This window comes from Penicillium argentinense (assembly GCF_028826775.1).
Source record: "Penicillium argentinense strain IBT 30761 chromosome Unknown utg000010l_segment0_segment0, whole genome shotgun sequence".
Lineage (NCBI taxonomy): Eukaryota > Fungi > Ascomycota > Eurotiomycetes > Eurotiales > Aspergillaceae > Penicillium > Penicillium argentinense.
Genome location: NW_026622669.1, coordinates 397171 through 422184, shown reverse-complemented (window position 1 = coordinate 422184; position 25014 = coordinate 397171). Strand labels below are relative to the sequence as shown.

The 25014-nt window shown below is 49.7% G+C and overlaps 8 protein-coding genes across 8 annotated transcripts; 4 read left to right on the top strand and 4 right to left on the bottom strand.

Moving 5' to 3' along the window:
• Positions 1-28: 28 nt before the first annotated feature.
• Positions 29-2142, bottom strand: N7532_009865 (uncharacterized protein; the record flags this gene model as incomplete). Its single annotated transcript, XM_056622356.1, has 3 exons — positions 29-436; positions 495-949; positions 1005-2142. The coding sequence occupies 3 exons, from the start codon at positions 2140-2142 to the stop codon at positions 29-31; spliced, it is 2001 nt and encodes a 666-aa protein (XP_056469772.1).
• Positions 2143-4186: 2044 nt separating this feature from the next.
• N7532_009864 (uncharacterized protein) lies at positions 4187-5261 on the bottom strand (the record flags this gene model as incomplete). Its single annotated transcript, XM_056622355.1, has 2 exons — positions 4187-4588; positions 4665-5261. The coding sequence occupies 2 exons, from the start codon at positions 5259-5261 to the stop codon at positions 4187-4189; spliced, it is 999 nt and encodes a 332-aa protein (XP_056469771.1).
• A 991-nt stretch (positions 5262-6252) lies between these two features.
• On the top strand, positions 6253-7140 carry N7532_009863 (uncharacterized protein; the record flags this gene model as incomplete). Its single annotated transcript, XM_056622354.1, has 2 exons — positions 6253-6533; positions 6597-7140. The coding sequence occupies 2 exons, from the start codon at positions 6253-6255 to the stop codon at positions 7138-7140; spliced, it is 825 nt and encodes a 274-aa protein (XP_056469770.1).
• A 3239-nt stretch (positions 7141-10379) lies between these two features.
• Positions 10380-11773, bottom strand: N7532_009862 (uncharacterized protein; the record flags this gene model as incomplete). The annotated part of the gene is made up of 5 exons (XM_056622353.1): positions 10380-10540; positions 10593-10785; positions 10813-11153; positions 11215-11540; positions 11592-11773. The coding sequence occupies 5 exons, from the start codon at positions 11771-11773 to the stop codon at positions 10380-10382; spliced, it is 1203 nt and encodes a 400-aa protein (XP_056469769.1).
• A 1812-nt stretch (positions 11774-13585) lies between these two features.
• Positions 13586-14115, top strand: N7532_009861 (Sm-like protein LSM2; the record flags this gene model as incomplete). Its single annotated transcript, XM_056622352.1, has 3 exons — positions 13586-13599; positions 13669-13919; positions 14084-14115. The coding sequence occupies 3 exons, from the start codon at positions 13586-13588 to the stop codon at positions 14113-14115; spliced, it is 297 nt and encodes a 98-aa protein (XP_056469768.1).
• Positions 14116-14804: 689 nt separating this feature from the next.
• On the top strand, positions 14805-17359 carry N7532_009860 (DNA cross-link repair protein PSO2; the record flags this gene model as incomplete). Its single annotated transcript, XM_056622351.1, is given in 3 exon segments — positions 14805-15276; positions 15287-15702; positions 15752-17359. 3 exon segments carry the CDS (start codon positions 14805-14807, stop codon positions 17357-17359), a joined length of 2496 nt encoding a protein of 831 aa, XP_056469767.1.
• A 1409-nt stretch (positions 17360-18768) lies between these two features.
• Positions 18769-20363, top strand: N7532_009859 (cytochrome P450; the record flags this gene model as incomplete). Its single annotated transcript, XM_056622350.1, has 2 exons — positions 18769-19061; positions 19115-20363. 2 exons carry the CDS (start codon positions 18769-18771, stop codon positions 20361-20363), a joined length of 1542 nt encoding a protein of 513 aa, XP_056469766.1.
• Positions 20364-20936: 573 nt separating this feature from the next.
• optB (small oligopeptide transporter, OPT family) lies at positions 20937-23485 on the bottom strand (the record flags this gene model as incomplete). Its single annotated transcript, XM_056622349.1, has 4 exons — positions 20937-21601; positions 21664-22742; positions 22810-22896; positions 22953-23485. The coding sequence occupies 4 exons, from the start codon at positions 23483-23485 to the stop codon at positions 20937-20939; spliced, it is 2364 nt and encodes a 787-aa protein (XP_056469765.1).
• Positions 23486-25014: the final 1529 nt, after the last annotated feature.

The following is a 25014-nucleotide window of genomic DNA, read 5'->3' as shown; positions in this document are numbered from 1 at the left end:
GAGCACCATCATCATCTATCCCTGAAAATCATGCATTGTGCATCCGAAAATCTTTTGCACGGGTCTGTTTCATGATATCTTCGCGAAGGTCGTCAATGCGCGTGAAATAGGCAATCTTGTTTATTTCCGCGCCGGCAAAAATCATTCCAACTACATCCTGCCCAATAGACCTGAAAAGTAAAGACCCCGAATCGCCAAAGGTCGCAGGAGGGCTGCTGTCATTTCCACATACACTGTACTGTAGCGACTTAGGTTCTTCCGTCTCTCCCTCAGACTTTGGTCTGATTTTCGCCACTTTGAGGCCACTGTATAGGACTTGACGACGCCCAGAACGATACCCTTGAAATTGTAGTTCGCGGTTTTGATCAGGACCGGTTTCGAGGTCTCGAAGGTCTTTCGCAGAGGCCAATTCCCAAAGACCAGTCTCATTGTCAAGCTATATCTTGTTAGAAATTATTATTCAGACTGTTTTGTCAACTGGAGGAGAAACTCACTTTATTTGAAACTGACCAATGTCTATCGATACTGATGATCGCCCAGTCGACTTCAGTGGGGTAGCCTTTATCTTCACTGGTGTGGCGCTCAATAGTTCTGAATCCTGAACCAGCGGAAACAGTGCCGAGGACATTTTGTGATTGCTCAAAGAACTTTGCGGCGCGGTCAAGATTGGCTTCAGACTTATTGATTTTCTGTTGTAATAAATGGAATCTCTCCTTTTTATGGTGGCTAAGCTCATCAAAAAATCCTTCATCACGTAACGTCAATGCTTGTTGATAAGTCGAAGATGCTTTGATGTTTCTAATCAGTCCATGAGAAAGGTTGTCTTGTTCATTTTTGGCAAGCAGACTTGGATGACTGACTTTCATGTTTCGAGCAAGCACTGCGAATTCCCTTGGTGACTTTTTGTATCGGTAGATGGGGATGCCGCTTCGCCGCCAGTCCTTGATGGCTATTAACCGAGTTAGTATGGATTAGAAAGACTTTTGCATGTTTTCATTATTCACCTGCAAGATCTTGACTTCCAACTATGTCCCGATCGTCGAGATCGATAACATGGAAACACGTTAATGCAAACCGGAGCCAGGTACCCTCCGTTTGGTCTTGAAGCTCAATGAACCCCCCAATGGTTTCAGATGCGTTTTTTTTCTTCAGCGCTGCGATAGGTCCTCCAGGAATTGCATGAGCACCCAGAATTTCCTCTTTAAATCCTGTTTCTCGATGGAGCAAATTGATTCTGTCCTTGACAATCTCAACTGCAACCATAGGCAGAGAAAAGTCAGTCAGAATTTTGGCGATCGAGTCTCTTGTAGCCTTCCAGCTTTTACGGCTGTTAACGTCTACCATCACAAGGACTGTTGGGGCATTCTCTGAGGTTTCTGAACTTCTTCCGCGCCGGTAACATCCGATAGTGAGAATATCCCGAAGTTCAATACTTTCCAGTATTTTCGCGAGCACAGGGTCCCAGTGGCGATAAATTTCGTCATCTGGTTGAATGGGGGAGGTGTGAGGTGGATCGACTGCTTGGGGATCATCGATCTCGACCGAGACATGTGCGAGATTCTCTTCGCATAGTAAGGTGTAGATCTGTCGGACTGCTTGGAGCCAGGTGTCGTCAATAACTTGGCGAGTTGCTGTGATGACGATAGTTGGGACGGGATGCGGCTCTGGGTTGAATTCTGACTGTCGGAGGCAGAGCTCTATCGACTCGCCGCGTACCCAGCTAGAGTATATCCGGATATTTGTGTTGTTAAGTATGCTAGAGATGCGTGTTCCAAGATCCTGACCGTTGGAGGACTTTCGCACAAATAGCGACGAAAGTGGATTTGTCTCGGGGATATGGGTTGTCGAAAGTGGGATGGAGCAGAGATAAGGACCTCCTACTCGCAGATCCTCGTTGGAAAAGCCGTCTTCAGTCAGCTTTCCTTCATCATCACTGCTTCCCTGGGATCGCCGCTTGCGGCCGTCATTGCCAATCTTTCCTTCTTCGTCATGTATGGACCTTGGGCGGTGCTTCTTGCTGTTGTGTCGTTCGATGCTTCGCCGATCTGTGCCTTTGGCCTCGAGAATGATTGGGGATGCGTATGCAAGTTCAAAGTCCGATCCCCGGGAGGTCGAACGGGCCAGTCGTACTGTAGTGGCCATTGCGAACTCGGCACAGAAAATGGTGTCGAATGAATGGTGTGTGAATGATTGGAAGGCGGATGAAGAAAGGAAACTGGTGGATGGATGGATGGGGGACGCCGTGAAGCTAACTTCTAAATCTGGCAACCTCGCTGACGCACCCGTGGTACTGCCTACTAAGCCCGATTCACCAGTGGGAAAGTTTTGGAACTAAACCGTAATCGAGCTTTTATAGCGAGGGCTCGTAATAAATATTGTAGTGGGGAGACCCCCTCCCCCTACTACATGGGTGCCATCCAGACTATGTGACATAGCCTGCAGTATACAGTGGCCGGATAGCTAGTTCTAGAATACACCTTCTTACACCTCCCCGACCTGACCCCTACATTTGGGCTTCTCGCTGTTTCCTGATTGCTACGCGTGTGTTTTGTGGTGGTTTTTCTGCTGAATCGACCCGCACGTCTCAGCGCGTGCAGCCATCGAGCGTTCCCCTCTTCAATATGTAATCAGTAATTTATGGATGGCCCAGTAAGGACCGATGTTATGGCTAGCTGAATGGGCCCGATCGGGCCGTTGCCACTTTATCGGAATATTACATTATTCAACACATGATATCCTGTGTGGATCACCGGGTTTTTAGTTCATTCGTTCCGTCATCTGCGGGATCAAACCCCAGATGAACCGGAGTGTCGGTGTTAGGTTCATCCAAACGATCATCCGAACCCCGCCACATTTATCTCAACTACCACAGGTATCTGGCCCCTTAACCCACGGTCATATTTATTATCCACTAGATATTGTACGATATCCGCAGGGAGAAAATGAACTATCATTATCCACAAACTGCGGATAGTTGGATAATGAATTGGTATCGTTATCCGCAGATTATCGGCCGATAATCGATTATCGTTATCGTCTTGCGGATAGTGCCGCTCTAAGCTCAAGTGAGCAAGCGCGGGAAACAATAGTGGGAGATCAGGGCATGTCTTCCCTCGAGCACCTAGGAGCGACTGAGGTAGCAAAGCGCTTATCGTCGAAAGAAGTTAAACAAGGAAAGGAGGGCTGATGTCGGCCTGTCGTAGCATCAGGGGTGAGCGATCAAGGTGCTCCGGTAGCAGATCTGGGAGCACTCCGGGAGCGCTCGAGGTCGCTCAAGGAGCAGCCTGATCGCTCAACCCCCGATGCTCCGGCTGGCCGACATCAGCCCTCCTTTCCTTGTTTAACTTCTTTCGACGATAAGCGCTCTGGTGCCTGCGGGTGTCCCTGGGAGCTCAGGCCAAGAAATGACCTATTTTCACATTGCTTGTACTCTCCAGCGTCTTACTCTCGAGCTTATCCCCTGACGACCACGATCCTTCATTCTGTATAAGAAATGAATATGGCATGGACTCGCTCTCTATTGTTGTTTCATTCATTCACAATGGCAATGCATCTCTAGTTCACCGAGATCTCAATTTAAACTAACACGATGTTCCTTGATGCTTTGATCACATCTCGTTTTCGGGTTGCGGACTTCGATGCGATGCACGAAGATGCCGATACAATCTTGAATATAAATAGCCACCTATTTCCCTCACTTTTAGCTTCTTTTTTTGATATATCTTTTCTTTGAGATCTTTATTCTCCCAGGTTTCCCTAATTTGACAGCTCGCTAATCAAAGCACACCACTATATTCACTATGGTAACGCTAAACCATCCAAGATTCTGTCAACCGGTTGCTGCAACCTCCATGGTCGGGTTCTCCGTCAAGACATTCATTCATGCTCACTGATTCCCTGTTTTATTTCTGTTCACCAGCTTCTCAGCAGACTCTGCTGGGCACCACTCTTTCCTGTAGAGTTTCAGAGCCATCTTGTCTCTACTTTGAGAATAATAAAACGAGGCTGCGAGCTCCCGGGAATATTCAATACAATGATAGTACATAATCTTTTCTTTGGCAGTTTCAATCATGGGAGCACATTACAGTGGCAATAAAATGTTCATTCAAATGAACCTCTAATTCGATTTCGACACGAAGTCTCTCTCTTACATACAGTATCACCAGAACGATGGTCAATAAGTTCTTCAACCTCCAGCACTCTCCCCAATCTCTTCAAGAATATCCAGAATTTTATATCGAAGTCGATGTTCGGCCTCCACGACAGTCCAGCATGTCAGTGCAATCGCGTCCACCGTGAGGTTGCCAGCATGGGATCCATGGATGTTCAGCTCTCGGTCGTCCGTCTTATGTGTCCCGGTGATGACATCATCAATTCGGCTTGTGATATTAGACAATGCAGAGTGATTTGGTCCGTTGAGAGGTACAGTGATATTTGAAGTTGTGCCTGATGGAATATTCACTTGGAGTTTGCCAATCAGCTGCTTCTTTTTGTTCGGAGGACCTCCAGATCTTATTGATTTGGAATATGAGGCCCAACGACCTTTTTCAAAAGTCGCAATAAGAGCATTATCGGATTTTCGAACCAGCTATGAAAGCATCGAGAGTCAGCTGGAACATATCGACGAGATCAGCGTTCAAAACACCAATTTCTAGAAGGCTTACCTTCAAGTCGTGGGTCCACCCCTTTACACCTTTCATCGGTCCAGTTGCGAACATCCTCGTTCCGGACCATCGGTACTGCACCCCATCCACCTCCCATTCAAACTTGCGAGTGAATAGCCCTTTTCTGCGCATCTCAACAAGCACAACCTTTCCAAGGACTTGCTGCTCTTCTTCCAGTGGCTCTTTCGGCGGTTTCGGCTTTAAGCCAAATATATTCCTGCACTTAGCTTTCCTGGCCGCTTTTTTTTTGGTTTTCGCACGCTTCTCGTTCTCCAACACCTCTCGTACACCATCGCCCAACCACAGACGGAACGAGCTCCACATGGCTGTCCGGCGGGCACGCCCAATCACTGTTGTTGTAGGAGAGTACTTCGGGTTATCTCCTCGGTGAAAGATTGGTTTCCAGGAGCCATGATGTTTATGAGGGACGGGGTTCTCGATGAAGTAATGGGCCGATGATATGTCAGAGGGGGCAAACAGGTGTTTGCGCCCCTGGAAAAGCCGGCGATAGAGTTGTAGGGAGGTGATAGGAGCACTTTTCTGATCTGGAGCTGGGGCAGAAGCGTTGAGGACGTGACCAGGTCCTGTTGCAGACATTGTGATTCTCGAATGGTAATTTGACGACAAGAAGCAACAGAATAAATACCTGAGAAGCTCCACAAGAATAAAAAAAATAACGACACTTCCTTCAAGTGCGAGATCCAAATGCTTTATCTCCTCGGAAGTCCGATGCTTCTTGGAGAACAGGGTTTAGACCAGGAGATCATAATTAAAAGTGGAGCCATCAACGGACACTAGACCGCATATTGCCCTATCCACAATGAAGAGTCGTATCAATTACCCAGAAAAGAGAAGTAAGGATTCGTTCAAGGTTGACAGTGAGGTGCCAAGTAATGTCGGAGGCTGCATAGGAGAGGAGAGCCTCTTCAACCACTAATAACAAAGTTCACTCACCCTTCGTTGGAGACATGGAATTTTCCCTCTTGCCAAGTCGGCAGTTTATAGCAAAAAGGTTTAGAGTGTGGCAGATATAAAATAAAATCTCCACTCTTTATGCCTAAATCAAGCACCAAACCGCGAGTACGAGGCACAGCCCCATGCTTCCAAAGAAGTATTGATCGTCATACGAGACATATGGCGATCAACATAAGGATCACGGATTCGAAGTATTCATATTGTTGGAGTTCTGTCGTAAATGTGTCACTCATCCTAACTCACTCATTGATTCGTTCCTAGTTGGCATTCAATGAGCAGATTTCTCTCATCTCGAGATGGGAAATGCGGGGAATGGATCGGCATTTAAACTCAGTTAATGTAAGGCTGAACATATGCATCCCGCCTCAGCCGTTCGCCAAGACCAAAATACGAGATATGAGGCTATGCCAGCACACCAGAATCTCTGAATGGGCGAAGCAGAAAATTTTCCACACTCACGGCAAATATCCACACTTATTTTTGTTTTGGGTGGTTCGATGATTAGAAAATGTCAGTCTTTTCCATTGCTTGATATCATCAGTCAAGTGCATTTGGTTTTACACTTGAATCAACAATCGAACTGGCAAATAACCAACCAACCAAACATTTCACCATGGCCGTCACATACCACAATGGCATTTCTATACTCCAGTTGATTGTCTACCTCCCTGTCTTCTTCTTATCCGCCTTCCTTGTGTTTCGTCACGGTCTACGCAGAAGCAGCGGCTTTTTCTTCCTTAATGTTTTCGCCCAGGCACGTGTCGTGGGCACATGCTGCGATCTCGCAACAATAAACAACCCGACCGCAATGGGCCTATATGTTGCTTCCGCAGTTTGCAGCTCTATTGGATTGTCTCCGTTGCTCCTAGCATGTACAGGACTCCTCTCGCGGGCGTAAGTTTTACCATTGATCCATGTTCGTTGATTATGAACTATGAAATACTCACGAACGTCTAGTAATCTGTCCGTCAGAAATACCACCGGCCGTCAGCCACTACCCCATTTCGCCTTCTACTTCTTCCACTGTTTGACAATCACCTGTCTAGCGCTCACTGTTGCCGGCATCACGGCCGACATGTCCCCTCAGGCTATGCAAAATCCCGACATCAAGATTAAAGTCGGCGTGATTTTATTCTTTGTCTCGTGGATGGTAATGTGCCTCTTCTTGGTTGTTCTTGTATGGCAGCGCGACTCTCTCGAGAAGGGCGAGCACCGCAACATAGTGGCCGTGGGCATTTCGGCGCCCTTTCTTCTTGTCCGCATCCTCTATTCGGTAGTCATGTGGTTCTCACGCAACCCTGACTTTAGTTTGTTCAACGGAAATGTCACTGTGCAGCTAGTGATGTCTGTCTTGGAGGAGCTTGTCGTTGTTGTTGTGTGTTTGGCCGTTGGGATGACTTTGCGTGTCCGGGGTAAGACTTCCTCTCGTGAAGAGGAGGTCGATGCCTCCGATCACCTTTTGGCTTCGTATGTGCTCAAGCCCTATATTGGTTCTAGGTAATACTGGCCGTTTTGAAGGAAATGTCACTTCTCGAGAGTATCAGAAAAGCAGCCTCTGATGTGGGCCAGGCTATATCGCTAGAGTAAGAAGCTCCGGCTTGAAATGTGAACTACATCGAAGACAGCACCCCGCTGCTGAGGAGAGGCAAAAGAGAGAAACTTCGGTCATTAAGCGAAGATCCGCTGACCGAGACGCCCAGCTTGATGCCGTTAATATTGAAGAATGTCGGGACTAATGGATAGTACCTTTTCACCTACTCTCTCTAATCGCGATTCGATTTCCAACCCTGATATGGTACACAACTTTTTGTCCACGATATACGGCACAGAGAAGGATGGGCCGACTGGATACCATTGTGACATTTTGTTACATCCGGGCAGGAAAACCTCTTGCGACAGCCCTGCAAAAATTGATTCCCCGGGAGTAACCATTGCTAATATATCCCAAATGACGTTAGGCTATGGCAACGGCAATCCCTATTATCAAAACCTATTGAACCCCAAATTAGAGAATGAGCGGCCCTTGTTTCTTGAAGAGATTATCGTCGTTCTCCATTTTTCTTGCCGACATATGATTATAAGTACACTTCGGCCTTCTTTCCAACTGCGGCTATGACCGTACCATCATTTACATTGATAATAGGTTCAAAAATCTATCGGCTCACCAGGCATCACTCCAACTCCCAAGTGGCCAATGGGACGTGAGGGCTGTAGATCAATAGATTAATGGTCGAATATAACACTGTCGGGATATATCCTCCTGTGAGAACAAACTAGCTGACCCACTGTTAGCGACCGATGGATAACATCCCTTGCTTGGTGTACGCATTCTTGCGCTGGGCTGCGGCCCCGGTGTTGTGACCGCCGAAGGCCGGCGTGTGGGATCTAGGGGTGTTTTCCAACTAAACTGAGCATCAACATCTATCTCCATGAATCAATTGACTTTTGCTTTGGAAGCATACACACTGTCCACTTAACTGTGTACACAGTACCTAGCTGGTGATACCAACAGTACCATTGGGTTTCCTAATATGGAACACAGTGAAGGCGTTGAGATATTTTCTCAAGTGAAATCTCAATATTGAAATTGATATTCAGCGAGAAAACAATCCAAGGCCTCATACTCATTCAGCTCATCCCTGCTAGAAGCGAGCGTGACCTCCGAAGCGAACATGGCGTCCAAAGCGACTATTGCTCTCCGAAGCGAGCGTCCCCTCGAAAATGAGGGTGTCTTTCGAAGCCGGCGTGCCATCCGAGCACGAGCAGAGAAGCTACAGCTTGGGCGATACTGTAACTCTCATGTACCTTTGATCTCTAGGCATATCTACGCCAAAGCCGGTGCCATACCTCACAGAAATGTGTCCAGCACTGGCAGAAAACTCTAGCAATGAAATATCGGCGCTGAGTTGGCTGCTTTACACATACATACAGCTAGTTCTCACGCTTGCCACGATTTTCTCTCCCGGATGTCTACCATGTTGTTGCTAGTATTCTTTCTGGTTCGACCACCGGTAAGAATTGTAGATGTTAGTATAAAAAAGTCAATTTGTGGGCTGGCCCTGTGGAATCTACTTCCAGCTTTGAGACTTCTCCCACGGGATTTTGTAATCAAGACAGGCATAAAAAATTACCTAGATTCGACCCGAGCCCTCTAAATTAGCCAATGAGGCTTACCTCTTATGTTCTCCAGGGTGACGAAATTTTCTCGTATTACCCAGGGCAATTTACTGTAGAAAAAGTGCTATAATCTGATCGGCGAGCTGCTCGCTGAGCATGACTCGGTGCTCACTGAGCAGAGGGATGATCATATTGAATGTAATATGGATTAATTGAAACTAGCCGAAAGATCGGCCCCAGTCAAAAAGAGGTTCGATCTACCCACAGGAACTTTTCTGTTTGCTACATTGTTGAATAGAGAGGTCATCAAAACGAACGTTGATATTGTTGAACAGTGCGTTCTACGTTTTAATAACGGTTGAGACTTGGCGGCAACAGAGTCCTCGTACTTTGAACTAATAGTTTCCAAAACTCCTTTTCATACGCTATCTTCAGTCGCTGGTGAATTTTTTACTTAGGGGATCCTCATGAATCCGTCTTTGAACTCCTGGATTAAACATTAACATGCATCTCAATCTTGATACATAGTGATGGTTGCAATGCCGAAAGTTACTGCCAAACACATACCTCGTATATGGGACTGCCCCAAGTCGCTATTTTAAAATTCATAGGAAGTATTGCATTGCTTCTGTGACTGAACTGGAACCATTTATCCGATCCATGTTCCGATTCGTGATTCCTTCATATAAACGTCATATCCATTACCTCCCTCGACGATCATCTGGAGTTACTATGCGATAATTCATGCTATTAGAGCAAAGATTCCTTTCTGGGACACTCGGGGAGACACATTGAAAGTGCTGGGTACGAGAATCGTGTGGGGAGCCATTGCAAGGGTATACCGCAGCAGACCATCGCACCGGCTGATACTCGGTCAGCAATCAATTTGTCGCCGAGTTATGACTTGATGAAATGTGATTCGGCTGCATGCCACTTGGGTCCATACTGTTGGCTGGATCCTATAGGTAAAAAGCACTGTCGACTTCGCACGCAGACTCTTAGGCGTTTGGTCACCTACGTCAAGAAGGGCGGTGTCCTGAATACGCACAAAGACGTCCCAGCCGAGATCCGGGATGAACTTTACATGGAGGAGCAGCAGAGACAGGATAAAGAAAATCGCAAAGGTGGTAATATTATTATGGGGGGTGGGTTGCCGTACCCACCCATTAATATCAATTTCAACCAGACCCATCCCACTGGTTTGGGTTCGACAACTCCGGGTGATGCCTCAGCTGGCCTGAAAGTAGTGGCCTCATTGAATATTCCTGGGCTTAAGGACGTAGCTGTCAAAAAAATACGGCGAGTGGCTCGCATCAAATGTGGCCGACGATGCTCTGAAGGCCGAATTCCGACAAGCGTGCGATATGACGCTTTCAGATGGCTTTGAACTTGAACACATCTACAAAGACCAAAACCCAGGATTTTTTGTCGGCAAGGGGATCAAACCTGGAATTGCCCGAAGTTTTGTGGAGAATATTCGTGACTGGGTCGAGAACGTGAAGAAAGAGATACCATTATTGAAATGGTGTAGACAAGCGTGTTCGCGTTGGATACTGGTGTTTTGATTATGTGTTGAATGCATTTGTCGTACTAGATGACACAGCTTTTCTTAGCAGTCCACCATTAATTTTCAGCGTTGGCCAGCATATCAAGTGCGTTCTCTGCAGTCAAGCGACTAGACGGTAGGAAACGCATCAATCCTTGAGTCACACGAAGTAGAGGCTCAAGTGTTGAATTGGGCGCCAGCCCAGCAAACTTCCGTTCGAGCTTCGACATTCCGTAATCTATGAGCATATTTAGTAACGGCTCTGTTTGTGCGTGTATCGGTTTGTTTACCTTCTTCTAGCTTCAAATCATGGGTAGACTTCTTCATCATTGATCTCCATTTAGACTCCCATTCAGCCGGCAAACTCTCCACAAAACCAATCATTTGGAAAATGAAAACATCATCTTCGCCGAGATACCAGAATGGCCATGTCGTGAATAAGAAAAAATAAATCTTCACATCATACCGCCGTAAGTATGTTTGCTTCAGCGGGAAGTTATGTTGACATACCATACAACCTGTGCGCCATAAGTCGACCCGATAATCAAAACTGTCCGTGAAAATCGTCTCTGGTAACCTTAATGAACCCGGTTGAGCCAGCTTTATAGGCTCCTGTCCTTGGAAGAAGCTCTCTCCAAAATCAAGGATTCTAATATCCTCGTCGTCCTCATCTATCCACTCACCCCAATCTGCTGCCTTGACCAGCTGGGTCGGTAATCCATTTCCTAAAGGTGCACCATCGACACGGGTGAGCGGCTCAAGTTTCGGGAATCCGAGAACATCAAAAAGCTGCTCCTCGGTTTGCTTCCATAAATGAGAGCAAGTAAATGCGATATTCCGGCCACTGACATCTAACACGATGTGAGTAAAATGGCAACAATCCACGACCAATTACAGCAGAAGCGGCCTTACCTCCATGGCAAATGCCGGCACTGTGAATAAACCTGATGGCTTTCAAGAGCTGTGTAGACATCCGGAAAATGGTTTCTGGGCAAAGGCTTTCATGGCTCTCGTGGTAGTCTGAGAGGACCTTATCAACTGAAGGCCCAAGTAATTCAAATACAAGACATTGATGGACCCCATTCGGGCCTTCATGAGTGAAGGCATCAAGCAGCTGAACAACATAATTGGAAGAAAGCTCTTTTCGAGAGTACGACTCCAGATGTTTCAACATTTGCAGCTCTCGCGATGCTGACGTATCTGCGGTCATGATCTTCAACGATACCCATTGTTGTCGGCTGATATAGGATTAGTTAGCCGTAACGAAGAAAAACCAGAAGTAAACTGACTCTCTGTCCTTTGCAAGCCACACTGTGGAAAACCCACCCCATCCCAGCTTGTGATATACCTTGTAACGATCATTTCCAAAAGTATCTCCAAGATCAACTGGATGATAACCTCCAAGACAGTATCTTGATAAAGACTCCTGTGTGTAGAGAAGATTATTTTGGCAGAACATAGATAGATCCATCTCAAAATCCAAGGTCGACGGTATTCAGGAGGCACTTGGGTATGAAACCAACGTCGCAATCGTGAAAGTCGTGACGCGTCGGAGAAATTTAACGTAACCCGTAAGCGAGTGGATCATGTAAGCCAGCGGATCACCTACCCAACTACCCTACCACGAAAATATATATAAAATAACCACCAACCAATATATTCAATTAACACTGTTCACACACTAATTAGGGCACCTAGTTCTCTTATGCCCTATATTCCAACAATTTGAACACCTCGGCGGCGCTCTCTGATTAGCCGAATTCGCTACCGCAGCCGCCGCCGTATTGTCTATGATCTCTGCTTCAACACCATTTGCCTCCTTCTCAATACGCTCCTGAGCCTCACCAACAGTCATCCCACCATTATTAGCTATTCACCGATTTGTTAATGCCCTTTTTCGCTTTTGGTGGGCATTTTCAGCGCGTAACCGCTCATTCTCATTGCTTACTAGAGCAACCTGATGAATTGCTTGTTCACCGCCCTTGATTAGCTGCTGTAACGCAATCTTAGCAGGACTTGGGGGCGTATATGAGCGTTGCCGTAGTAGTGCTTTGATTGAAGAAGCCTGCCGTCGGATATCAACTGGATGAATTGGCGTGTGAGGTATGAAATCGCGGCTACTATCACTACCACGGCTGGTTGGAGGGGTTGGTGTTCGAAGCTGAATATCAAGAATATTAAGCACTCGCTGTGGCTCATATGGTATAAGGCCTGCAGCGGCGAAGCTATTTGATATCGTAGCTGGTTTATATGCCTCTGTACGCGTCTGAGGATATGAGGCCAGAAAATCAAGCTTATCAATATGATTAACACCATTTCGCATCTTAGCCTGAACGTGTTGTCCGTATAGCCGTTTTAAAACAGCAAAACAGCCAATATCAAGAGGTTGAAGTAAATGAGAAGAGTGCGGAGGCATACAGATTGGAATAATCTGGTTTTGCTGGCAAATATCGTCGAATTGAGGTGTAACATGGCTTCCGTCGCCATCCATCACTAATAGCCGCCATACCCCATGTCGACAGTTGGTAGTATGCGGAATAAAGTGTTTTTCAAGCCAAGCAAGACTAATTTGATCCGTAGTCCAGCCATTTGCACTAACTTCAAAGCGCCAGTCTCTTGGCGTAGTAGTAAACCACGCTGAGTTGAAGTTTTTGCCTTTAAAGATAATAGTCGGCGGGAGAACATTAGATCGGTTAATACACTCGATCGCTGTAACCCACTCTCGATTACCTGGCTGTATAAGCTTCCTTTTGCCATAGTATTCAGCACGTGTGACTACACGTGAAGTGCTTGCTAGGCCCATTGCGAAGCCAGCTTCGTCAAAATTCCAGATATCATTCTCATGAATACCATATTGAATAATGACCTGTCGGAATCGATCAAACCACTCCTCTTGTATAATATATATTTTCTCGGCATATTGATTTTAGCAGAGTGCAACATAACGAATCTGACAAAAACTAGTTCTGTGGTCGCTGGAAATCCCAATAACATACAATAATGTAATTTTGAGATTATTATGGCCGAAAAAGCGTGAGATCTGGGCTCACATCGCAATAGGTACCGTTCAGTGCTAATGTTGTAACTTCAACGGGACCCGCAGTCATGGAGGTCACATGACCGTCCGCCTTCGCAGCGGCTTCTTTCGACGAGGGAAGCTTCACGACTACCGCAAATTAGCCGCGAGCGCAACTTACGCCAGCACCTGCCGCCACTTCCAACAATCACGGTTTCGAACTCTTCAATTCCTTCCCATACCGGCCGTGCGCCTACTTCCGCCATCATGCTTTTCTTCAGGTAATTAACAGCTCGAATCACCACACAACTCAACATCCACGAACGGCACTGACTCTGCACTAACTGCAGTTTCTTCAAGACCCTCACCAACCAGACCGTTACGATTGAGCTCAAGAATGACATCCGCATTCGTGGTATCCTGAAATCAGTCGACCAGTACCTCAACATCAAGCTGGATGACATCGAAGTCCTCGATCTGGACAAGTACCCCCACCTGTCGTCCGTCAAGAACATGTTCATTCGTGGTAGCGTGGTGCGCTATGTGATCCTTCCCCGATCGGAGGTGGATGTTGGGTTGCTGGAGGATGCTACACGGCGGGGTAAGTCGACTCCCCGCATGCGATGATTCGAGATGTGATCCTTGTAGAGGTCATCAATCGGCAGAGAAATTGAAGATGTTCTCCGCATCTCATTGTACCCTCTCACTCGAAGTTCTCGTCCTGCTTCATGAAGCAGTTTCGCTAATGTTGTATTCCATTCACAGAGGCTGCCAACCAGGCCGGCAAAGCTCGCTGAATTACTACGACCTCTAACGCTACGCCTTGAAAACTGCGATACCAATTCAATTAATGCCGCTTCGACGTTTGTTCACGATGTGATGTTCTCGTGCTGGGGGTTTAAGGAGATGGGAGGCTGCACCGAGCACCCCGAAAAGAAAATAGGGCCGGAGGACCGATAAGACAGGAATTGAACGGCGGAGCAGGCTCTGTTGCCGATCAAATCATGGCCTCTTGAGACAGATAGGATCACAATTGAAGGATTTGAGTTGCAAATAGCCCGCCCTCTGGAAACGATACTCGCGGAGAGTCCCGTGGCGGCTAGTCTCTCTGATTGCCTTTGATTATGCATCCCAATACCCTTGCAATCCACTGCCTGTTCTTGAATGACTTGAATATCACAATTCATTATTCCAACCCAACGCTTACGTTTTGCACGACATTGTAGTATGTACTACTGGTAGAAAGGTGGAGACCATTTGGAGTAGAAATGACACGTGACTTCGCGTCGCGCTGCCCGCGCTTTCGCTTTTCGAGTTCGATCGGACGCCACTCGCTTCCTCAGACGATGATGACCAGCACCCCCTGGTACATATATCACCTGCCTCTCCCGTGAGACTGAATGTACTGCCGACCAGCATAGCTGATCGCTTCTCGCTCGGTCCTTGATTCGTTATCGTCGGCCTGGGTTGGCTTATTTTCCAGGCCATGGCGGGCCCTTTCGGTAGGAAGGCATCCACGCCATCCAAAGGCCCCTCGTCGAAAACGTCTTCCGTGAAACGCGACAAAAGTATCACCAATTTCTTCCAGAAGACCGATACGCCACCTGGGGCTACGTCACGCCAGCAACGCATCACACAATTTGTCACTGCATCACGATCCCCCAGCACCGGACGTGGAACTCCAGCATCACAAGGCCCTCCCAACCCTGGAAAAGGGACAGGAGGTGGTTTGTTTATGGAAGATAAGAAGGGTCCAATAAAGATCGAAGGAACTGCGGTGGCAACCGGCACGAGCGAGCGGACACGGTCAAGGACACCTGATGATATCTGGGGGGACGAAAGTCTGTTTTCGGAAACAGAAGAAACTCGATACAATGAGAAAAATTCATCTGTGAAGCGACGGAAGGTTGACCCTTCTGGAACGCCAGTGGCGAATGGACATTCAGAGGGGAAAAAAGGTACCGACAGCGAAGGTACCGACGAAGACGACGAACAGCGGACCCTTCATCGATGAATCCGACAGCGAGGGCGATATGGATGAGTATCGCGAGCTGGAGGAAATCCACTCACTACCTCTCAATACGAATCACGAAATGCCATCTCCTACCAATGACGAGCCACCTGAAGATACTGCCGACCCCGCGCAGTCGCCATTGGTAAGAGACGCTACGACTTATGCTGGAGATAGAGAACATGCGAGTTTTGACGATTCTGAAGGAGAAGAATTTGTAGGAGAGGAGTTCAGGGAACGCCCCTGGGAAGAGCTGGAACTAGAACAGCCCAGCATTGAATTTGACGATGAACTGAACGGCTCTATAAACGACGAAACGAATGGTGTCCAATGTCCGGTGTGTCAAAAAGCACTGGGTGGGCTCAATGAGACAGTATGCATTGATGCTGTTTGATTTCTGAATTAATGCTAATATTCGACAGCAAGTTTCAATTCATGTTAACGATTGCTTGGACGGAAAGCCAACCTCGATGTCTCCTGCGGTTTCATTACAGCCGAACCCAATTCCGACGATACCAACGCCGGCACCGGTTGATCCAAATAAAAGCATGACGCGAATGGAGAAAGCCGCTATTGACCGACCAGCACAGCGCGACCCATATTCTCAGAATACTAGCAGCGCACGATCTGCATTCTCTAAAATGATGGCAGGCAACGCCGAAGACACAGCATGGGCAGCGGCGGCATCTAGCGAGGTATCATCCCGTGGAAAGCAGGCCTATCAGCGAACCTGTCCATTCTATAAGATTCTCAACGGATTCTCGATCACTGTGGATGCCTTCCGATACGGGGCGGTCGAAGGATGCAACGCCTACTTCCTCAGCCACTACCATAGCGACCATTATATTGGGTTGACCAGATCGTGGTCACATGGACCCATATATTGCAGCCGACCGACAGCCAATTTGGTTCGGCAAAACCTTCGCGTGGACCCGAAGTGGTTAGTTGATATTGATTTTGAGACTCCTACAGAAGTTCCCAATACGGGTGGTGTGAAAGTCACCATGATCACAGCCAACCACTGCCCCGGGAGCTCGCTATTTCTCTTCGAAAAAACCATTGGCAGTGGGCCCAACGTTCGACAGGAACGTATCCTTCACTGTGGAGACTTTCGTGCTTCTCCGGATCATATTAAACATCCATTACTCTGCCCCGAACCCATCAATCCGGTCACTGGCAAGCCACGCCAGCAACGAATCGACAAGTGCTATCTTGACACGACCTATCTCAACCCAAAATATACCTTTCCTAGCCAAGACCAAGTGATCACAGCATGCTCTGAACTCTGCGTCCGTTTCAACGAGGAAGCTGGCGTTGGAGCTGACATGGGGCAGACGAAAGCTGGTGGATTGATGAAAAAATTTCTGTGCACAGTTACAGGTGGCGATCGCAAACAGGAGGAACTACCTTCTGCCGGGGGCCGTCTGCTTGTCGTGATCGGTACTTACAGTATCGGAAAGGAGCGAATCTGTCTGGGAATTGCAAAGGCTTTGGGCTCGAAGATTTTCGCCACGCCACAAAAGCAACGCATATGTGCCTGTCTAGAAGATCCCGAACTGTCGGCACTACTGACTAGCGACCCGCGCGAAGCACAAGTCCATATGCAGACATTGTTTGAGATCCGGGCCGATACCCTGTCCGAATACCTGGACACGCTCAAGCCGGCTTTCTCTCGAGTGGTCGGATTTCGCCCAACGGGATGGAGCTATCGGCCTCCCGCGAGCCGAATGTTGGAGAACCCCCCAGTCCCGATAGTTCTGCGTGGTGAACACTGGCGAACGCCCTTTACAGCGCAGGATCTGACCCCGCAACGCGGAAGCACGCGGGAGAGCGCCTGCTTTGGGGTGCCCTATAGCGAACACAGCTCGTTCCGCGAACTCACCATGTTCTGCTGCGCACTTAGAATTGGCAAGGTAATCCCTACAGTGAATGTGGGTAGCCAAAAGAGCCGGGATAGAATGAAGGCATGGATGGACCGATGGGAGGCGGAGAAGCGGAGAAACGGACTGTTTCCCGCGAGTGAATGGTGAGAGCATGTACAGCCTACAGCAAAAACAGCATATAGAGCATATACAGAGAATATACGAAGACTATGAGTTCATCAGCGGAATTGATTATTCTCATAGTCGTGCGTTTGTTTGTGTCTTGGTCGTAGAAAATCGATGAGCGTCGAGTCCACACTTCCCTTGACGTTTGGGCTGTTTGTTGCTATTTTGATGGAGCGTGGAGTGTATGCATGGGTCAACACGTCGCTCGCAGACCTCGCCATTTCAGTCGTAGCGGCATTTGAAAACTCGTTTCCTTGCACTACTTGATTGTGTTGTCGATCCGAATCAGCTACTTTCGCCGAAAATTCCCCTGGTCGCAATGGAATCTGCCCTATCGCAAGTTCAAAAGACGACACGACAACACATCGACGAAAAGACAGACATATCTTCAGCAGAGCCTATCATGACATGTGGAGAGGTCAAAGTCGACATGACTTCTATGGTGAGGCCGTTCTAGCCGCGGTCCCCAAAGGATAGTGGAGTGCTAGTTACATTCATTTTTTTTCCATATGACCAATGCTTTGAGAAACTAATTCTCGATGAGCATGATTTTATACCGAATCAAAAGAGATTGTTCTCGAAATTTCATATTGATATCGTTGGGAGTGTTGGAAGTGCGTAAAGGATCTTCATCGTTCGACGCACACTAATGGTCAAGCACTTGCTTAGCATCGGCGAGTGGATCACCATATTTCATGTCTCATAACATATCATGTATGCATGGGTTACCAATGGAGTTTATACCCTTTCGGCGTTAGTGATCCTCGTCCCTCGACCAACGACCAGGACTCGTTTGATATACTTCTGCGAGGGAAGGGTCACGTGTGTTGCCCGGACTCATCACGGGACCTCACGGGACTGCCATCGAATCGGCCGGCGTGCATTTCTGTAACTCCATCGGCTGATCCTCTCGTCAATCCCAGCCATCTGATTGAGCACAGCCGCCTCAAAACTGGGGATGCTGAGCTAATAACCGAACTCGGGCGGCGCGCCGGCACTCGCTGGAGACGATAGCCACGCTTGAGTGGCTCTTCCCTGTTGGCAGGCTCCACACCAGCCGCATCCCCAGATACCGATTTCACTCCCGTCGGCCACTTTGACCTCGGGGATGATGCAACTCACCATGAACGACCCCTCGCCATAAATACGAGGGCTCTTCTCCAGGAAAAGGACTTGGATCATGGATTGATAGACAGCTCGACAACTTCTTCGGCTTCTCTTCACACTTCTGTTTCATATAGGGCTCCATTTGTTTTGGTAGCCTCACCGGTTTCCCGCTCTGATCGGCCGTGCATTTGCTCCTTCGAGCTCGGACTTTTTTTTTCCCTTTTTGACACTCCGCGAACATTGCCAACGTCAGCCAAGCCCTACATTGCTGCATAACCGCCGCGATGCTGATCTCTGTCGACAACGCCCCTTACATCCTGCTGGGTTTGGCAGCCGTCTACATTCTGCTGCCTTACTTCCAGCGGTGGCGGTTGCACGACATTCCGAGTCCCGGTCTCGCCGCCTTCACCAACCTTTGGCTGCTGCTACAGGCCCGCCAGGGCAAGCGCTTCATCTCTGTCGATGAGGCTCACAAGAAATATGGAAAATTGGTTCGCATTGCGCCCCGCCACGTCTCCGTAGCCGATGATGCCGCCATTAACGCTATCTACGGTCACGGCAATGGTTTCCTAAAGGCGTATGTCTCCATTATCTCCTGCTCGACTCTTACACATACTAATGAGCACTCAGTGACTTTTACGACGCCTTCGTCTCTATTCGCCGTGGCCTCTTCAACACCCGCGACCGTGCGGAGCACACTCGCAAGCGCAAGACTGTTTCGCATACCTTCTCGGCCAAGTCCATTGGCCAATTCGAGCAGTACATCCACGGCAACATCGAGATGTTTGTCAAGCAGTGGAACAAGATGTCCGACCTGCAGGCCAACCCCAAGACCGGCTATGCCTCGATCGACGCTCTGAACTGGTTCAACTACCTAGCCTTCGATATTATCGGTGACCTTGCCTTCGGTGCTCCGTTTGGTATGATCGAGAAGGGCCAAGATATTGCTGAGATGCGCAAAAGCCCCAATGACCCGCCCAAGTATGTCCAGGCCGTGGAAGTTCTCAACCGTCGTGGTGAGGTTTCAGCCACCCTGGGCTGCCTTCCCGCCCTCAAGCCCTTTGCCAAGTACCTCCCCGACAAGTTCTTCTCCCAAGGTATGGAAGCCGTTGAGAATCTTGCCGGTATTGCCATTGCTCGTGTCAACGAGCGTGTCAAGCCAGAGGTTATGGCCAATAACACCCGTGTCGATCTCCTGGCTCGTCTCATGGAGGGCAAGGACAGCACTGGTAACAAGCTCGGTCGCGAAGAATTGACCGCCGAGGCTTTGACCCAACTGATTGCTGGCTCCGACACTACCTCCAACACTGCCTGTGCCATTCTGTACTGGTGCCTCCGCACCCCCGGTGTGATTCCCAAGCTGCAGAAGACTCTGGACGACGCCATCCCGACCGACATCGACGTTCCCACCCACGCCATGGTCAAGGAAATTGACTACTTGCAGTGGGTTATTTGGGAAACTATGCGTATCCACAGCACCTCCGCCATGGGCCTGCCCCGTGAGATTCCCGAGGGTGCCGGCCCTGTCGTGATCGCTGGCCACACCTTCGGCCCCGGTGATGTCCTCTCTGTCCCTAGCTACACCATTCACCGCTCCAAGGAGATCTGGGGTCCCGACGCTGAGGAGTTTGTGCCCGAGCGCTGGTCTCCCGACCGTCTGACCTCGCGCCAGAAGGCCGCTTTCATTCCCTTCTCCCACGGGCCCCGTGCCTGCGTTGGCCGCAACGTTGCTGAGATGGAGCTGCTGGTCATGGGCGCTACTGTCTTCCGCCTGTTCGAATTCCGTATGGAGCAGGAGGGTCACATGGAGACTCGCGAGGGCTTCCTCCGCAAGCCTCTTGGCTTGATGGTTGGTATGAAGCGGAGAAACCATGCCTAAACACCCACGTCGGGACCTTTCTTGTACTCACATGGCTAATGCCAGGATAAATATATTCATTGCTTGCGTCTCGTTCTTTGCAATTGCAGCTCATTCGCGAAGATGACCGCGGGAGTCGAAGTCCCGCTGACGAACTGCCACGTTTCCCCTTGATATATCTGCTTCGGACAATACTTGAAGCTAAATTATGTATATATGATCTTGTGAATATCTAAAATTGGATCACCGTATCCTATATCTATATAACCTGCATAAATTCGTGTAGAAATTACAGTAAAGTCTGTGCTTAGAGAGACATTCATCGTTGGCGAGTCCCTTGAGGTGTGCTCTGTGAGGTTGCGACGATGGCACTGGTTCATGGCTACCAGCACTACTCTGTACAACAAAGTGTTCTACGGTGCGCGGTTACTTCTTTTGTATTAGATTCAAACTTGAAACGAGGTCCATTGTCGTTCATTCGTTGTCTCATAGGATGCTGTCGATTAAGATGTTGGAATGACCTTGTCATAGGGTAAACGGCTACCATGAAGCGTCGTAAAAAGTAAAAGCTTCACACTTTCCCACCAGTTGCAACTACCAGGAAGCCGGACCGAACTTCCCACCCGCATCCAGAGTCTTCTGGATAGCGGTATCAGCCGCATCCATGGTATTGGCTGCAATCTCTGTTCCCCACCAGGATGGGAACTCCGTGCTGGTAAGATTGAGAGTCAGGAAAATGAGGATGGTGCAGAGCACCAGGCCCACGTCCAAGCCCGCAGACAGGACGTAGTTGTATTGCATCCACCAGCCGCGCCAGCGGTCACGGATCCACTTGTTGAAGATGAAACCGACAATTCCCCAGCTGAGGTAGTTCAGCGGAGTGGCGGGGGGAATGAGACCGGCTCCGCTGAAGATAAGAGGCGCGCTGAGGTAGCGAATGGGGCTCTTGGGAAACGCACGCGCACCGAAGTAGATTACGAAGGGGAGAACAGCACCCGCAATCCAGAAAAACATCAGGGGCGAGTAGATCTGGCCGATGGAGAACATGCGCTGGGGTCCGATCACACCCCAGATGACCGAGGCATTGAAGAAGACGCGACCGTTCGGGCAAGTGTAGCGGTTGGGCTGGTCAGCTTGGCATACCTTCTTGATGGAGCCAAGAGCCCAGTTCATCACGCCAATCTGGACGAGAGAGGACCAGATACCAGCGACCATTTGCGCGCTGAAGGTCACGCGAGGAGGAATTTTCATGTAGTGGCCTGGACTGGGTTAGAGAAGATCGGAGTGTGAAGAGTGTAGATGTGTCCCAGGATGTACTTACCGAGCTTGAGATCCTGACTAAAGTACATGCCCTGGTACATGCTCATATACCCGTAGGTCTTGAACAGCATCATCGCCATAGGTCGACCAGGTTGCATGTATCCGATGATGAATTCGGTGAGGACGTTGAGACCGATATCGATGTTGGTCGAAGCCTTGACAATACCAAGGGGCACGAACCAGAAGACGGCGATGATGAGTGAAATGAAGAAGGCCCACCAGGCAAGGTGGGTCTCGTAGCCCTGCGTGACTCCGAGCGCCATTCCGATCATGATCAAGGTAATGACTCCATACCACCACATGGGAACCGTCTTGAAACGGGACATGAGACGCCCGTGCACATCCTCGGTTTCTGTGCCGACATGGCGGAATCGAGTCCAAATGTCCTTGCCATGGAAAAGCCAGGTGTGCAGGACAACGGCAATGATACCGGCAAAGGACAAACCGTAGCACAGGGTGAACGTGGTGGACAAGAAGAGCGGGGAGTACGCCTTGTACTTGACCGGATCGAAGGTAAACTCGGGAGTGAGAATACGGCTGACATTATACACCGCACCCGTGTTGTCATAGGAGTTGGAATCGCTCATAGGCAGATACTCGGAGTAGAACAGGCCCTTGTAGTGTATCGCCGGGGTGACAATCCAGAAAAAGATGACCATGCCGATCAAGGTGTTTGCAATCGCATACCACGGGGCGATCAAGGGGCTGAAGTTGAAACCCGAGATTTGAGTCCAGTCGAACGTCATCGGAATCAAAGAGAGACCCGTCCAGCCTCCGAACAGCTGGTTGATGACCACATTCTGAGGCTTGATCCAGGTCACCCAAGCGAACACACTCAGGAATGGCGCAATGTATCCGGGGAACCAATACCAGCAGAAGGAGGCAGTCATCGTGAGCAGGAAGAGGTGATACCGGCCAATCTTCCATCCCGACACCTTGCGAGGGTCGGGCTTGGAGTGGTCGTGAAGCGCGGAAAACAGGGCGGTGTTGATCAGCGTTGATGGCCAGATCATAGCGGCTGGTTGCACCAGGAACTTGGTGAAGAAACCGGCGATACCGAATCCAAGCATTTGCGTGGAGCTGCAATGCCATGTGAGTCTGCGGTCCTTCGATTCCAATAAAACAAATGGGGAAGATGGATGCTTACATGCACATAAAGATCTCAAAAGCCCATCCGAAATGCTGTCCGTAGAATGCTCTCTGCGCAAGAAGCACATCCGTCGCGTATGCAGCACTAGACCATGAATTAGCAATTTGATCTCGCCATCAGATGATTGATGGGAAGCATACCCGCCACCAAATGTCGCATTGGCCATTATGACGACCAATGCGTGCTCCTTCTTACTGAAGATACCGGGATTAAGGTTGCAATCGATACCAAAAAACCTGAACTTCTTTGCAGGCATGAACTTCTCCCAGGCCTTTCCCACCGGGTACGCCACGACCTGTGCGATGTAAGAGGGAATCACGATGTACGGCTGGCGCATCGAGAAAAGCATGTTCAGGGCCGAGCCAATTGTCGCAAAGAGCAGACCGATCGTCCATGCGCGAATGGTGTTCGAATGGCCGCCCTCGTCGACATTCGACACCGCTGCGCGTACTTCTGGGTAGGGCGAGTTATCGAGAACCTCATGGGCGATGTCGAGACGCGCACCCTTGTCGTCCGTATTGAGGGCTTCGTCCACCTCATCGACAATGTCATCGGGCATGTTCGGATCCCACTGGTGGTGGTCCTTCAGGTTGCGCAGTTGCTTGAGGACATCGTCCTGCGCACTGTCATCGACGCCGCTCGAGACGGCGATGGCGGGCTCGTTCTTCTCCATGGTGACGCACAGCGCTGGTCGAAGCCCGGCGGTTGAAGGGTGACGGAGAGCTCAAGGGGGCAGAAGAAAGAGAACGAAGAAAGGGAGGAGAGCGGAAGAAGGTGTATTTATCGCGAGGGCCGCTGCCAGCGGTGGCTCCTGCCAGAATCGGGAGTCTGGAACTACACCAGCCCCAGCCGACGGTGGTCCGCCTTATCGCCTGCCGTCTACGAGATCTCAGGCCCAAATCTCAGAGAAGCGAGGTGAATGTAACGTCAACACGATCTAGAAAGCAAACCAGATGGGCCAAACACCCAGCGAAGGGGCAGCAGGCAAATGTGATTCGAGGATGGGATGGGTGGGACCGACAGCAGGGGAAGCCAACAGAACACTAAATTGGCGTCTGGCGAGACCAAAAACGAAAGAAACAAAGAAAGTCGGCCAATCATGAAACAGGGAAATTATCCTCGAATAGCCTACGAAGCAGCTCTGGGACGAGGTTTGCCCCGAATCAGCGAAATGGCACCGGGAGAGTGTTGCACGATAGGGATAGGGGGGTTGGGTTCTCAGGCCTCATCCATTGATTGCATGCATCACCAGCGGCCCCAGGGCCAGTCAGATGATCGCGATCCTATACTCGGGACATCCGCTTCTGGCCTGCTGGCATGCTCCGGCCCACGCGTGGTGGCGTCCCTGAGGTTACTCGCCGGGCTGGGGTCAGATCGCCTTCCAATCACCGCAGCTCCATCCGGTCATCGAAGAATTTGCTGCGATCGTGATGCCTCTTAACATCGACTCATCGATTCACCCGGCCGCGCAACGAGCAGCCACCATGGCGTGGCCATTGCGCTATAGTTGCCACGCGCTAGAAAACAGAGAGCATCCCCGGCCGCGGCATTCGAGACAGGAGGTGCAGAAGCGAGCCGATAGAGCGATCCACCAAGAACATCCCCCTAAGTAGCCAATTTCCAATCACCGAGTTCCGCCTAGTCGAATATAACCTTGTCCGACGAGCTTGTCAGTGATAAGCCGGAGCGGGCGGGTGGGGCGCATCTTGGACTATCTGGAGCCACTACATGCCCGCAACAGCCTGTGTAGGGCCGCCCGTTTCCTGCTAGCGTCGCCCGAACTGCTGCAAGCGGGGGCTCGTCGAGTCCGCGGCGCGGCGGGGCGTGCCTGGTTGGGCCATCCCCCGGCGCCACACTGGACGAGCAGCCCTGGGAACCTGGCCTCTTGTTGGCCCCCAGGTGCCACGATTCCCTTTACGCCCGCACGTCCGTCGGAGGTGTGGCACACGCGTGACAAAACCGAGTGGGAGGCCTCGACAGCTGAGACAGGCGGATAATTGCATCTCGAACCAGGTCTGGGTCGGAATCGCATGCGGTCGGCCACGTCGTGTCGCCATCGCCGTGGAATGCGGGCATCTCTTTGATCGTAGCGGGTTCCTGCCGGAAACAGTGCACAGGGTACTGGGGCGCTATGGAGGTTCGAAACACGATCGACCCGCACCCGAAAAATGCGGGGAATCCCACGCCGAGTCAAAACAGGCC